At 41.0% G+C, this 16,101-nt stretch overlaps 1 protein-coding gene across 1 annotated transcript in view; it reads left to right on the top strand.

The window, feature by feature from the left end:
• Positions 1 to 12,465, top strand: part of TUBA8 (tubulin alpha 8) — a 19,947-nt gene extending 7,482 nt beyond the window's left edge. Inside the window, exons 5-8 of the mRNA XM_026052143.1 lie at positions 9,185 to 9,403; positions 10,073 to 10,249; positions 10,754 to 11,434; positions 12,178 to 12,465. Of these exons, the coding sequence (XP_025907928.1) occupies positions 9,185 to 9,403; positions 10,073 to 10,249; positions 10,754 to 11,434; positions 12,178 to 12,465 (1,365 nt within the window). The remainder of the gene's footprint in view (positions 1 to 9,184; positions 9,404 to 10,072; positions 10,250 to 10,753; positions 11,435 to 12,177) is intronic.
• The last annotated feature ends 3,636 nt before the right edge of the window (positions 12,466 to 16,101 follow it).

The raw sequence follows: 16,101 nt of genomic DNA, 5'->3' as shown, positions 1-16,101 counted from the left end.
CTGCCCTGGAGAAGGACTATGAGGAAGTGGCAACTGACTCATTTGAAGATGAAAATGATGGGGGTGAATCTTAAAATTCACTTTGCCCTCTTCTGTGCATAAGATTGCCTCTTGTGTCTCTTTATTTTGCGTGGCTTCCTTTTCCCATGTTTCACACATACCAAGTCTGTAGAGGATTTTAGAAGGGTGCAACCATTATGCGTTTCAAAAACACCATCTCCACCAGGAGACTGCAAGACAATCCAACACAGGATATATAACCAGCTAATCATTAGCTACTGTTCCTCAGAGGTAACAGGCTTCTTTTTTATTTTTTTGCCCATGTATCCTGCAAATAAGTTATTTCTGGAACTGAGAGTCCCTCTGTCTTATATATTGTCACTTATTCAAGACAAACATACAGACATGTATCTCATATCAATCATGTCTCATCCAGTCCTGTGATTTGAGAAACTCTGCTGCTTCAGAATGTCACAAACAGTTGTGCTACAAACACTAAATAGTGTTTAGTGTTCAGTCTTTTTCATAATAATTCAAAACAAAACATTAGAAAAGCTTTAAGAACCAATGAGAGTTCTCAGTTTGAAGTATATCTGCTACTTCAAATGCTTCTGAAAGGTATCCTGTTGAAGATTTTTTAAGAAAAAAAGTATTTAATTCTTTCAATTGCCTCATTCCATTCTGCTTGATCTTGCCAAATCTGTCTATCCTTATTTCTTATTCCATGGGTCTCACTATTTATTGTACTTTCTCACACCCCCAACTATTATTTTTTTTTTATTCCTCCTCATGAGACTGTTCTCAGAAATCTCCTGTCTGTCTAATCTCTACATATCACCCTCTTCAAAAGTCTCTTTCTTTTCTGGGTCTTCTCTGTGAGATGCAATGTGGCAGGTAAGAGAGCTGCAGTATGTAGACATTGAGAGTAGTGACCTCTGTTAGGAGGGTATATGCATATACCCTCCAAGTATATGTATATCCTGCCAAGGATACGTATATCCTGCAAGTGTAGCTGGAATCTAAGGAAGCCCTTAGTATTCATTTACCTCTTAATAGAGACTTGGACAAAAGAGAAAAGAAAGTTCTTGGCACTGGTGGAACCAAGAGCTTGTAGCTAGTTTCAGTTTCATTGCTTCTACAGATTCTGCCAGATGCCATGAGCAGGGGCACAATTCAGGTACTCTTAAACATCCCTGGGTGGTAGTTGTGCAGCAATCGAAAAAGAACTGGTCTGGAAGTGCAACTGTGTGGACAGCCCTGCTGTCACTGCTAACTAGACAACTTTGCTGGCAGAACTAAAGATCTTAAAACGACCAGCTTGTGGAATGCAGGACAGAAATATTGCAAGTTTCATCAAACTTCCTGAAAACACAGTAACCTGGAACCATGACAAAGAATGTTTGCCATTGTCGTCATAGTAGGTGGGATGTCTAAAAACACCAGCTGTGACTTCACAGTGCAGCCTTCATAATTATTATTTTTTTGATATTCCCATTGTTTCATGATTTTAGAACTGTGTATTGCTAAGCTTTTCATGCGGATGACCAATCCCAGCCTGAAGTTAAACTGACAGGATAACATGGGAAAGTGCTGCACTCTGCAGCCAATGGTAGGGGAAAAGGGGCTGACCAGCACCAGGCTGCGTCTAAATTAGTAGGAAAATGGCAGGAGAAGCTACCAGAAATTACACATGGTGAAAAGGGATTTTTGGAGACTCTCCTTGCATGAAAGGCATCAACAGAAACTGAAGGGAGTGCTGCCTTACGACGGTCACTAACTAAGGTTAAAAATTCTCCCCTCCAAAAGAAGTGTGTAAAATCAAAAATTAAAAAAGAAGGGCGGAGGAGCAGGGGGAGAAGAAGGTGGGGTACATGCTTTTTTGGGAGGGAGGTGGAAAGCATGAAAATGGTAATATAAGGCAACGCAAACCATGCAGTAGGTTTTGTTTGTGGGTAGCTATTGAGCAGCCCCAATGCTTGAACAAGACATTAAATCCATTCTTCTGACCTTACCAGTCTGTCTGACTTGCTTCTGTTGGGTGCTGAAAGGTTTCTCCATATAGATAAGAAGACATCCTGGGGGAGCATAGAGGATGATCAGAGAGAACTGAAGACAGTTAGGAAAAACTGTTCTCACTGAAGTATTTACTCATCAAATACAAATTCCAGTAGAAATGCCCTGTATTTTCTCCTTAACTGTAGGGAGCTGTTTGCTGGTAGCTCAGTTTGTATGAGATCTGATGAAGGTTACAAAAAAGCAGATACATCCAGAAACTTGACTGATAAATGCAAGATGCCCTACTTTTTGCCCATCCACAAAATGAATGGCTGGTCTTAGCATTAGAAATTATAGTTCTCAGCATGAGTTATTAGAGTAGCTAATTCTGCAAGTCCTGATCCACTTCTACATATTTTTACATATGTCCACACATTCTGCATATAAAAATTCTAACCTAAAAGGAAGTAACTTCTGAAAATTTAAGTCATTAAAAAAATTAAAAACTGAAATCATTAAAAACTGAAATAATTAAAAAATAAAGCAGTGCAGCTCTCTGTTCCAGGCAAAATGGTTGAAAGCCAGTCTTTTATTGATAGAGCAGAGTTCTGTGACAATACTAAAATACTAGAATTCAGAATTTTAGAATACTGGAAATGAGATATTCTCAAGACTCCCAGTAGGTGGCAACAGAGTGACAGAATGGAGTTTTATAGTGGCCACACTGAAGCATTTACATCATTCCTTTAATTTACAAAGGTAACATAATATGTAGAAAATGCAAAGACTTTTGTGAATCGTATGCTGTCTACATAAGCATCAAAACAAAAGTTAAAGGGACTTAGATAATCACTGAACAACCTCCTAGGAATAAATTTTCTAAGATCTGCACAATATTCTAAATTTTGCTACTATTGTTATGTCACTTAGATAGCTGATATGTAAGGAATGATGTACATTTGATAGAGGAGGTGTCCTTCATGAGACAAAGAAGTTTTTGCCCTTCATGTTTTTTGTCTGTTCAGAATAAAACTGACAGATCACAGGACTTAGTGGTTCTCTTAGCTGAAAATCTATTGAACAGTATTTTCTCTGTATTATTAAAAAACGCTCTTTTCAGAGATTGGTCACTTTAAATAGAAAATGTCTGCAGTTTTTGTATTTCTATTTTATTTTTTCTACTCTGTTGTGTTGTTCTGAAGGGCTCCTGTGCTGGAGCACCCACTATATGTGGACATAAGAGGCCCTTTAAGGACGAATGGACCACTCCTGTTGTATCCACACGTATCCAGACTGTGTGTCCGGCAGGGTAACACTGGCTGTTCCCAAGTGCCCTGGTGCACCAGGATAAGCCGCTCTAGCACTCACACCTGATTCACTTATTTGCACACTTCAGGACTCCATGATTTTTTAATCATGAGTCCTATTTAGCTCTTGTCATCAGCTACCATTATCCCAAGATAAAAACCGAACTGAACAGACCTACACCAGAGCTTTGGACTGCCGATCTTCCCCCTGCACAGCATTTCTTGTGCCTGTTGCCTGCATGACAGAGAGACGGAACGCCTGCCCCTGCAAGCTCACCATTTCCCCCCGCAGGCTGAACGTCAGCACTGAGCAAGTGACTTCATTTCCAAGAAGTCAGGTCCCAGGGCACATCTGCCCGACCTCTCTGTGCAGGAAGCCTAGAGGCCTCATGAGCAAAACCCACCAGGACTTGGGAACACAGTCCCATGGTGCCAGAGGGCTGCCTAAACACTTGACGATGCAGGTGAATGGAATAACATAAGGAAATACACCGCCCAGGTACATCTAGGCCTTCCTAAGGACTTTTAGGTCTGTGTTTGGCTTTCACCCTAGTAAAGATCACCAAACAAAGAATATACCCAATTAAGTGGGAGCTGTTGAAAGCCAATACAAACTATTTCACACTATTAAAATGTAGGTGTTAAAGGAGGGGACTCAGATACTGGTTGCCAACAGGGACAGAACAATTTGTTGATTTTATCTTGTCAAATAGATTAATTAACCCAAAATTTGGAAGTTGCATGTTTACATTTCTGCTGATTGATCATCACCATCATAATAAACTGTACTTTTCTAAAGAAGGGATGCAGAATGCTGGGAATCAAGCAGTTAAGTTTGCCTTCATTTGTAACCTAAGAGCAGGAGAGGGAATTTCCCCACTGAGGGCGACTTCTCTCCAATAGCAAGCTAGTCCAGAAGGAGCAAACAACGCAATGGTGGAGGAACTGCCCTGCTTTGGTGAAGAAAGCTATGTGGGATGCCTCCAGCTGTTTCTTGCCACAAGTATTGCAATGGGAAGCAAAGGACTTTCAGTGTTTGGATAGATAAGTTAGGCTAAAGCTAGTACACACTGCCCCATAATGCTGATAGCCCCCGTGACTGTAAACAGAAAGTCAGCATTTAAGACCATTCTGACAGAGCACACTTCAAAATAGTAACTATATTTACTTTTCAAATCTTTATTTTTGACTTTTCCTTCTATTTTCCCCTTTCTCATTCACTTGCACTCCCAAGCTCTCTTGGTCTTCTATAATGGAATTAGGCACGATTGCTGTCTACACGTGCATGTGGAGCTGGGACCGTATGCAGCCTCTACGGCACATGTATGTGGCTCGGGTGCTAGAAAGCACAGCGTAAGGGGAGCCACGCGGCCACATTCGCATTTAAAGAGCACGCAGAGGCAGGGCGGACTAAACGCAGAATGCAGTGCCCGAGTGGTGCCCGTACGGACGGGCTCGCGCGCACGGGGTGGCGGGGAGGGCAGGGGGCCGTGATGCAACAGGCAGAGCTGCGCGGCCTGTGACCTATTCCCGGCGCATTGTGACACTGAGGCGCCGCAGCAGGTGCCGGGTGCGCTGCCCTCGCCGCCTCCCGCCCTCCCGGCCAGCCTCACACACCAGCAACGCAAGCAGCAGCCGAGCCTGCCGCCGCCGATCGGAAAAGCAAGGGAAGACCACTGGAGACACCATGGTAAGAGGGGGAGTGGGAAGGCCATGACCATGCAGGGACCAGGAGCATTACCAGTGAGCAGGCTAAACGTAAGTTAAGGGGATCTGCCATGTGGTGCCATGTGGCACTCACAGAGGGAGCAGACTCCATCAGCTGTGTCAGCACCTGGAGTGAGCGGCCGTGAGGGACAGGGAGTGGGGCAAAAGGATTTGGTCAGGGCTCCCCTTATGAGGGGGAGTCCTCAGTGGTCTTGGCCCAGACCTTGCAACACGGTAGCTCTGCTGCTTCTGGACAGTTGCTCTATGTGGATGTTTACATTTTTCTCCAGTCCTTGGAGGCGAGTTTGCAAGCCCTAGCAGGGGGACTGATAGATGGTATGGATCTCCCTTCTAAAGGGGTGAGTGAAGGAGTAGCTGCCAATTCTGCCCCTCAATCCCTTCCTTCACTCTGAACAAACACAAACACAAGTCCCTACGCTAATGAAGTTACTTGGGAACATGTTATAAAAGCACTGGCATGAAATTGGTCACAACAGATTAATTTCAGTTTTGCACAGCTTCTGTGTTAAGACTGCCACCTGCCACCTTCTTCCAATAGACTGTGCCTTTAACTGTCACAACAGCAATAAAACTTGACTAAAATCCTGACTTTCAAGCTAGTGAAAAGAAATGGTATCTTTGTAAGTTGTACTAACTGCTTGTGAGCATGGTTAGAAATGTGTGACACAAAGAGGAATGATATAGATAATCCAACCTCTTTATGCTTAAAAAAAATATGCAGTCCCCATATATGCAATCCACCCCAATCCGGTCCTAAACTTTTCTCCAGCCCCAGTTATAATGTTTGAGTTCAGCTTAGTATAGTGATTTGGGTCACAGACCCCTCAACAATTAAATACCCCTGGCACTTAATTACCAAGTAAAGGGATGGGAAATGAGTGACAATATTTCACTTGAGCTGGTAAGTCACAGTAAACCAAAATTCTTTTCAGAGAGCCTCTAATGAAACTGTAAGACAAATGTGATCCTGGACCTTAGTTTTTTAGTACTCTCTGCTTGTGACTATGTTTTATCAACATGGGCTAGTTTTCATATGAGATAATACAAGATTTTGTAGTAATGTAACATTCAGGGGATTTTTAGAAATAAAAGAAACAAACAAAAGAAGACAGTTAATTTGTGGCTGTTTTAAATTAATTTAGCCCTGATAGCCTGATCGTTGTAGCCTGTTCACACCTCTACAGTGTGTGTGTGTACATATATATACACATACATTTCTGAATGTGTATGTACACATATATTTCATACATACATATGTTTCTGGAGTGTATGAAGTTTTTTGTACCTGTATGTATGTACGTAAATGAGTAAGACCACTTTTCAGATTTTTTATAAATATGCAAAAAACTCACAAAACCTCTTAGAAGGTGAAAAAGATGCTCTATCCTGTTCTCCAATCTATGTCTGTCTGTGAGTCTTATTTTGGTGCAGTAAACTATATAATTTTCCATGAGTAGAGTGGGAGGTCCAAAAGAGAGCACTCATTTCATGGACAACATACAGACTTCCACAGATTTGCAATGCCCTAAGGCAGACTAAGCCCTATGAATTTAGGGTTGTGAGTATGTTTCAAAAATAGCCGTGAATAACCAGAAGATTAAGATCTGCCTTCACAGAGAAAATACTTAAGCCAGGTAATATACCATACTTTGTTTTTTTCAATATAGAGTCAAAGACTTGTCAGGTTTAATATGATAATAGAAGACTGTAGACAAAGGACCTGGCCCATTAAAATACATAAGCCTCTTTCTATGGACCTTGATGGGGGAAAGATCAAGTCCAGAATTTGTAAGATAGATCCTAGGGAATTAGTTAGTGATGGGATGTGAAATGACAGTTTGGAGCAAGCTAGAAATTTATATATGATGTAGAGATCAGTTTATTCTGCCTATAACTCTGAAAAAAGCCCACACTTTTCCCTACTAAAATTTTAATATCTATTTTCAAGTCATTTATTATACAAAATTAGAAATCTCTTGTTACTTACTGTTTTCTCTCCTTGTCAGAACATTTCCAAATGATATCTGGGGTAGGTGATGGTGGGAGTGGAAACAGAAGTCACTGTAAAACGGCTGTGTCAAAGGCAGAGTTGAGATAATCCAGTGAAAGGGATACTGTTACAAACAAATGGAACCGAAAGCGGAGTTTAAAAGGAAATGAACCAGCTCCGTACTGTTCAACTGTAGTCCTGTATTAATTGTAATCCTACATTGAAATTTCCTATATTATCTTTTTAAGCAACATTTACTTGCTCCAATCGTGAAAAAAATGAAAGATTGATTATTCATTTTAGGAAGAGAGCAAAGCAGCTCTGTAGTTTCTAAATAATGCTTGGTTTCAGCTGTGGTTCTGCTCTAAAACATATTCTGTGAAAATATCACCTTGTTTCATTGCTGGATTTAAAGAAAACCAAGCTTTTCTTTCTTTTTTTTTTCTTTCTTTTTTTTTTTTTTCTAACAGCCAGCTTCACAGCTTCACACTGGGGTCTAAAAGAGAAGTAAGAGCCTAAATTGTTTAAAATCACCAGTAATTACATTCTGTAACCCCAAATATGCCCTCAGCATATTTGAGTAATCCTTCAGATTGCAGCTCCTGAGTAATCCTGGAGATTGCAGCTCAACTGCAACAGAATTTATGAAGCCTCTCCATCACTCAAATACTCAAGATAAATTTGCACAGTTTAGCTGAGAAAAGCAGGGATATGCAAGTACACTTGAGGATGTGTGACACATGCTGCTGCATATGAATTTGCACCTATCAACTTAAAAATGTTTATTGAATGGAAGTAATATATTTTCTTGAATGATTTATTTAAACTTGTTTTCTGTCTTCAACTGAATTTCTGAAAACAACTAACTGCAGCAAAAGTGACTTCTAAAATTCAGCTTTCTTCTGAAAAAATATCTGTTGCTTCCAAATATAAATACATAACAATTTAAGTAGAAAACTGATCCAGAAGTCTTTCTGAGAATAATTTTACGTGAGGACTTAGTTTTTGGAGAAGGTATGTGTGACTCTTACATCAGAAGATGATTTTGGAGGGTAGGCAACTGCAGAATAAAAAAAAAAAAAGTGTCAAAATCTGGTTTTAAGTTATTGAATATGTCTGGAGACTCCGGCCTTGAGGCCAGGTAGCACAGTTTGCTTCATATTTACACATCTGAAATCTCTTTCCCTCTCAAAAATCACAACGGTGGTCACCAACCCCCCTTGGCATGTTCTATCCTCTGAATGGTGCCCAAATATTATCTGGGAAAGCGTTAGCTGGCACAAGCCAAAACCACTCCAGAAAAGTGTGCTGAATTTCAGTCAGTTTAGATGACTGCAGGCCAGTGTTCAGTACTGCGACAAGACTCCTCCTTACTCATGAATATAGACAAGGCCTTCAGGATCTCAGAGATGGAATTCAGAAGACTGTGACTACAATTCTTTCATATCAGAACCTGAAGTTGAAAAACTCCATGTGATCTGACACTGTTTTCAGTCACAAAACTACTTTTCAATTCAATCTAAGTCAAAATTGTCAGGACCACTCAAAAGTTACTGCTTTATAATTCTATCTCATTTTATTGCAATGACATTACCTGAATAAACAGTGGACCTGCAAAGTAAAATCCAAGTCTGTTTAGGAGCTTGCAAAAATATTACTTTCCACTGAGAAAATCTGAAATCATTTCCTGAGATGAATATTGCTTAAAGCAGTCCTTCCAACTTAACCTGCTAACGGAGGGTGAAAGGACTGAAAGACATCACTCGTCTCGGGTTACATAAGGTTGAAAAATACCACATGGCTGTGTCAGGTTCCTGCCAGGAATAAAAATAAACTAAACTGGGATGTGTTCCTCAGCTGGGACAATCCATAGGAGGCAAACAGGGTTCTGTGTAACTGATTTCCCCCCTCTTTTATAATATACCCATACGTAACAGCAGATAGAACTCCCCTTTTTTTTCTTAAGAATTGTCCCAGTCTCTGGCCTATACTTGCAGAGTCTGATGGTAGTCCATGGGGTTGAACAGCCATATTAAATGTTGCTAGCTACTACTTCACATATATTTTTAAAAACGATGCACCTGACAAAAGTAACTTTTAGGAATAAAGAAGGAGAAGGGATGTACGTTGTTTTTTTCTGACTCTCTCTGCTTTCTCCCCACAGCGTGAATGCATCTCTATTCATGTGGGTCAGGCTGGAGTTCAGATAGGAAATGCTTGCTGGGAACTCTTCTGCCTAGAGCATGGCATTCAGCCGGATGGCACCTTCAAGGATCTGCCCAATAAACTCAACTACGATGACTCTTTTACCACATTTTTCAGTGAAACAATCAATGGGAAGCACGTGCCCCGGGCTGTAATGGTGGACCTGGAACCAACTGTAGTAGGTCAGTACAGAAACAAACCTGGAAAAGTGGAAAATAACTTACTCTTCCCAATGTCACTGGTGTGTCGCCAGTTTTCTCTGGAACAATAAATTGTCTCCTTCAGATCCTGACAGCAAAAAGTTAATTTTCTCGTGACACAGAGAGCCAGATTCTATCCTGCCTCAATTATCTCCATAGGTGTATGTAAGAACATAGGAAGAACAGGATACCCAGTAGTTTCAGAATTCAACTATGGTTTTTGTGCATTATACCTTAAGTCAATGGGAAACAGCAGTTAAATAGTTAGTGCACATAATTTGCATGACTTTTCTTCGTAAGAAAAACTAACTCTTGGCCATGTCTTTAGTGACATTTTGTCATGGGAATGCTGCTTTTCTCTAATTCAGATTCAAAGGGGAAGCCTGATAAACTTCTTTCAGGAAAGGGGGGATTTCTGAAAATAGGGACATATGTCAAAACTTTTTTTTTTTTCCCTCTGGTCAGTACAAGCAAAAGAAGAACTTACATGGCTGAAGAGTAGTCACTTCATAAATCAAGAGACAGCTACAATGAAAAATTGTTTAGGAGGCAGCTTTTCCTTCTTCAGCATGGGGTTTTGGGGTCCGTCCATAGCTGAAAGCTTGCACATATTCCAGCAGCAGTGATCCTGGAGCACAGCCACGCAGCTTATTGTAATTTCTCTTTCTTGGGCAGATGAAGTACGGGCTGGGACTTTCCGGCAGCTTTTCCATCCAGAACAGCTGATAACTGGAAAGGAAGATGCAGCAAATAACTATGCCCGTGGCCACTACACTATTGGAAAAGAAAGCATTGATATAGTACTTGATCGTGTTCGTAAACTGGTAAGTTCCAGTAATTCTGAAATAGAAATTGAAATTTTGAAAATGAAATCATTTTGCTAATGGTTCAGAAAAGAAATTGCAAGACACACAGAAACATCATTACTACTCTAAGAGAGAAAAGCCATACAGCGTACTTAGCAGTTTTATGGCTACATATAGATATTCTAAAAAGGTGGTTCTGAATATGTAATTCTTCATTTTAGCACAGCATTAGAGCACCGCTACAGATATGGCAAGGGCAGTTAGGTAGTTCCTTATCTTTGTTTTCAGCTAGGCTAACTAGAAGTGAGGTTCAGAGACAGCTCCATGGATAGAGTCAAATTTTTACGTCCTGTGTTGATCTCCTCAAGATACAAGATCACTAGTCCTTCCACATGAAAAGCTGAGCTGAACTGTTCCATACATTACTGCTGACTGCTTTCTCTCTACCTCAAAATAAGCTCAAGGCTACCTCAGCAAGGTAACCTTTAAATCTATCTTTGGGCTTTCTCTTTTATTTTCTAGACAGATGCCTGCTCAGGGCTACAGGGATTCCTGATTTTCCACAGCTTTGGCGGGGGCACTGGCTCTGGTTTTACCTCCTTACTGATGGAGCGCCTCTCTCTGGACTACGGAAAGAAGTCCAAGCTCGAATTTGCCATCTACCCTGCTCCCCAGGTCTCCACTGCTGTTGTGGAGCCCTACAATTCTATCCTGACCACTCACACCACCCTGGAGCACTCAGATTGTGCCTTCATGGTCGATAATGAGGCTATCTATGATATCTGCCGACGAAACCTGGACATCGAGCGCCCAACGTACACCAACCTCAACCGCCTCATCAGCCAGATTGTCTCCTCCATCACGGCCTCTCTGCGCTTCGAYGGGGCCCTCAACGTGGACCTCACCGAGTTCCAGACGAACCTGGTGCCCTACCCGCGCATCCACTTCCCCTTAGTGACCTACGCCCCCATCATCTCTTCGGAGAGAGCRTATCACGAGCAGCTCTCGGTGGCAGAAATCACCAGCTCCTGTTTCGAGCCCAACAACCAGATGGTGAAGTGCGACCCGCGGCACGGCAAGTACATGGCTTGCTGCATGCTCTACCGCGGCGACGTCGTTCCCAAAGACGTCAACGTGGCAATTGCCGCCATCAAGACCAAGAGAGCCATCCAGTTTGTGGACTGGTGTCCAACTGGCTTCAAGGTGAGGGTGCTTCTCGGTGACGTTAGGGCAAGTTCAGTCTAGCTGAAAACTTGCATTTAAAATTTTAGGTCTTGTATTCTTTCCATTTGTCAGAAAAATGAATGTCTAGAATATTTGTGTGTGTAAAACATGGCCTTTCTCCTTTGGACATGTCATTCACATAAGACTCCTAAATATTTTTGTAAGTGGAATCTAAAATCTGAACAAGTATTAACTGAGTTTTGAAAAAGGCAGTGAGCGTTCCCTCAGAAGTATTGACAGAAACTAAATAAATACTGCTTAAATATATTCGATATAGAAAGTGCTGATACTAAGGAAGCTCTTAGTTAATCCATCAGATATAGAACATTATCCCGCCTCCCTCTTCTTTTTATATAGCAGTGTTGGGAGGCATCTTTTCTACATTAGCAGTGGAAAAAATCTATGTCATACAGAAGATGGTTTAAGACATCTGACTAACCTGGAAAACAATTTTTCTGCCCTGGCTTACATGGAATGTCTTGATGACACTGTATGTTTAGTGCTCCGTAACTGTTCAGAAAGGTAGGAAGTTACTTCCATATATTAAACAGAAAAATAATACAGACAAATACCACCACCATATATCATACTGGCACTTCTGGTAATTTTCTTAGTTCCTGCACCACTCCGTCCCAGTATCTATACCTCTACTCATATTTTTCCACTCTTTGACTTCTGTTTTCTGCTCTTGCCTTGCTCATCCTCTCACATTCCTGTTACAGGTTGGTATCAACTACCAGCCTCCCACAGTTACCCCAGGAGGAGACCTGGCCCAGGTTCAGCGAGCAGTCTGCATGCTGAGCAACACCACAGCCATCGCAGAAGCGTGGGCAAGGCTTGACCACAAGTTTGACCTGATGTACGCCAAGAGGGCCTTTGTGCACTGGTATGTGGGGGAAGGCATGGAGGAAGGCGAATTTGCAGAGGCCCGGGAAGACCTGGCTGCCCTGGAGAAGGACTATGAGGAAGTGGGAACTGATTCCTTTGAAGATGAAAATGATGGGGAGTAATTTTAAAATAGACTTTGTCCCCTAGTGAGCATGGAATTGTCTCTGTATTGCTTTATTGCAAGTGTCTACCATGAGGTGACCTCTTTGTGTGTAATATACAGAAATTTAGAAGGGGTCATACCTGGCCATTTTTGTTCCATATATCACGGGTATTTTCTTCTGTAAGATATTATTATTTGTAGTAATGGCCCACCACTCACTATAACGCAAGAGGACTCAATCTCTTTGCTTCCACATTTAATGTAAGCCTCTTCAAGCTCTGAATACACAGTAAAACCACTGTGTAAAAGCTTATAACAGAGCAGAGTGCAACAGCTTAGCTTTAAAAGTTCAAATTTGACTTGCCTTCTCCTTTTGCTTTTTCACATGAACTCACAGAAATGGGTCCTCTGCTCTGTGGTTTATGATCCTCTCAGTGAACTTAATGACCTAAAATGACCTAATGACCTAAATTTGACATTTAATTCTTCTGTAAAACATCCACTTCTGATAGAACAGATATTTTCCTAAGAAATGGTTAAGCAATGCCATTTTTCCACATATGGGAAACATACCTGTGTTGTGAATATAAGTAACATTTTTGGTTGGGTCCAAAAATTACACAGTTATAGCGAGTTCAGGATTTTTTTTCCTGTGTCTCTATGAAATTGCTTAAATGAGAAAGTTCTGTCGAAAAGAGAAAAATGTCTTTGCATCATCCCTAATTAGTTAAAAATGTTTCACAGTTCCGTACTCTATCTGAATGGCTCTTCCTCTGCAAGTAACAACCTTTCCTTCATCCAGTAGGCCTCACTGCTGTCTGTGGCAATCTTTAGTGGACTACCTGCAAGTGAATATGCAATACAGGTATTTCAATGTACATTCAAAAATAATTCAAAGCAGTATGAAACCTCAGGGATTTATAGGATTCACAATTTGTTAGGCAACGACAACCATTCTCTCCTAGAAACATCCTCAGCAACATTTTATCTAGATCTTCGCCAGGGAGATGTTTGCATCTCTGTTGGCAGCTATAGTTCCCAGTATATCATCATATTCAATATGTATTTTCTATGTATTATAGGCATTTAGCTATCCAATCAGTAAAACATTATGTACTTATGGAGTATTCAAAATGCTTTTGTTTAGGAAAACATCCCTATTCAGGATATAATTGATTATGTACTTAAAATAAAACAACACGAGAAAGTATTATTTGATCTAACGGGAGCTAAGGTCTTAAATAGCTTCCGCCACAGTTCTGTCCTGACTTGCAAGCAAAAATCAGAAACAGAGAAAACTTCATACATGTAACACAGCTAAATTAAAAGAACTTGTGACAAATCTTAACTTGTTCACCTATCTTGTAATTTAAACTTTTAAGTCTTTTATGTTTGTGTGAATAAATTTTGCAAAAAGATACATAATAATTTTAAAAAGTGACAAAAATGGCAGATGAAGTGCTTGTTCTGTTCCTTGGCAAACTGCTGAAAGAGATACAATGAAGAAGCTGTTCATCCAGCGTGGAGTAATTTACAGGTTCTGAATCACTGGGAGTGCAGTGCCTAACTCATTGGATGTTTTTGATGTCACCTAGATCATTAATGTTACGTTTTATTTTACTTGCAAAGACATTTAGGAATCAAGAATCCCATATCTCACAGTAGTCAAGCCACTCTTTGGAATGCATTGGAGAAAAGTTTCAAGGTGCTAGTCATTAGTGGTAGTCATCAGAAGCTAACAGCTTTGATCAAAGGGAGCCCTGAGTTCCCAGCAGACAGTGTAGTTAGACTCACGAATATACTTCCCTTTTTAGGCATCCCTTACCTCAGCATACTTTCTGGGCTTAGATTTGTGTGTGACATGCCACAATTGACTTTCACAGGCCTCCAAAAACCCTCCTTATTGTGTAGTTGTTTTTTGAGGACAGCTTTGTTTGGCTTTGGACGTGGGCTGCTTTCTGCTGCTATTCTGGGTCACAAGAAGCTCTTTAGCATAGGTCCTCTGAATTCTGTTCTCTGTTCTCTATTGCCTTATCCAGCCCTCATACTTGCGACCTTGGCATCCAATGGCTCTACTTCAGAAGATGCAGTCTTCATATTGAGGATATTTACGTATTCTTAAGAGGATATATTAAACTAGTTTGAAGAACATGGAAGATTGTGGTGTTATTTTAGGTATACACAGCAGCTTTAAAATCAGTTATGCAATGCTAATGTATCCAGTAGCAGTAAATAAAGTCTCTGTGTGTAGTGAGACTATGCAGGATTCCTGTATTCAATTCCTACATTCCCTCTATAGCTGCTAAATGCCTATATGATGTGAGATGGATCCTGCAAGTTTGGGCTACTTAGCCATGTTTTTCATCCCCAGATTCATTTTTCTCTAACATCCACAGAAGTTAATAACTGTGAGGCATGAGTTGAAGGCTCAGCACAAGTGGAGTTCAGCACATGAGCAGTTCACAGGTGCACTGAAGGGGCACTTCAAAGACACTAGTGAGGTTGCAGAAAGCACGAAAAAAAAAAAGGCAACTGGGAAGAACCACCTGGAATCCTAGATAGCTTGTGGAAGGGAGAAAGGTCTTTCCCCTTCCAAACCCCTCATAATCTAAAAACCTAATCCTATAGGTAGAGAGAGCAAGGAAGAGGATGGTGATGAAAGAAAATGGAAGGACCTGAGCTTTAGGAACCTCCTGGTGGCTGTTGCTGGGCACAGAAGTGCTGTCTCAGACCAATCTGGAGCTCCTAGATGAATGTCTGCCAGTGTGCTCTGCCAAATCCCACAGAGACCTCTCACTGCCTGCCTGACAGAGACTCAATATTTGACCTACACAGAAGGACTCCCTAGTCGCTCTCCCATGCCGCTCCCCAGGCAGCAGGGCAGTGGTGTGCTGGACAGAACTGCTGACCTGACCTCTTGCATCTGTGACCTCCATCAGAGCGGAGCTGAGCCCTGGGGCCATCCTCCAACAAGCTGCACTCCCCTCAGGGTGCTGCCCCCTCCATTCCTTCTCCTGAAGCACAGGAACAACAGGGGAAATTCTGGAAAGTCCTGGTGTACATGTGGGAAGGATGGCTGCCTAATGCACATAATTTGATTCTTCAGGAGACACCTGACTCATGAGGTCAGAAATCGCTGGTGTCAAGCTGCTCTATGAGGCAGGTGGAGAATCTGCCCATCCCTGTTGAGTAATCCATATATATATGGAATATATATCCATATATATTGGTAATATATACGTGTATATATAATCTGTATATCTGTATATATCCACATATATAATCCATATATACAATGCAATATATCTCTATATATAATGTTGTAGATGATGTTTCAAAACTCCACCATCAAACAAGCAATTGCTTAGAGTTCTAATCTACCATATACCTGCATTTAAAAAATAATAATCTAAGATAGTTATTTATTTGGGATTATTCCCAGTGTCTTACAACTTACTTCCAAGCAGGCTGTTGTTAGCATTTTATTCAAGGCTACAACAGATACTATGCCTAACAAATACTTTTGCATAGTAAAGAATAAACACTAAAGTCCTGACACAGCCAGTCTCCTGAAGCAGCAAAACTGCCTGAGAAAAGGTGAGGTTTATTTGCTTTTTTTTTTTTTTTTTTTTTTTTTTTTTTCCCTAAAACCTCA

The sequence above is a fragment of the Nothoprocta perdicaria genome, unplaced genomic scaffold (genome assembly GCF_003342845.1).
Source record: "Nothoprocta perdicaria isolate Ctin4 unplaced genomic scaffold, notPer1 scaffold_84, whole genome shotgun sequence".
Classification (NCBI taxonomy): domain Eukaryota; kingdom Metazoa; phylum Chordata; class Aves; order Tinamiformes; family Tinamidae; genus Nothoprocta; species Nothoprocta perdicaria.
This window is presented reverse-complemented; position numbering and strand designations above follow the sequence as displayed.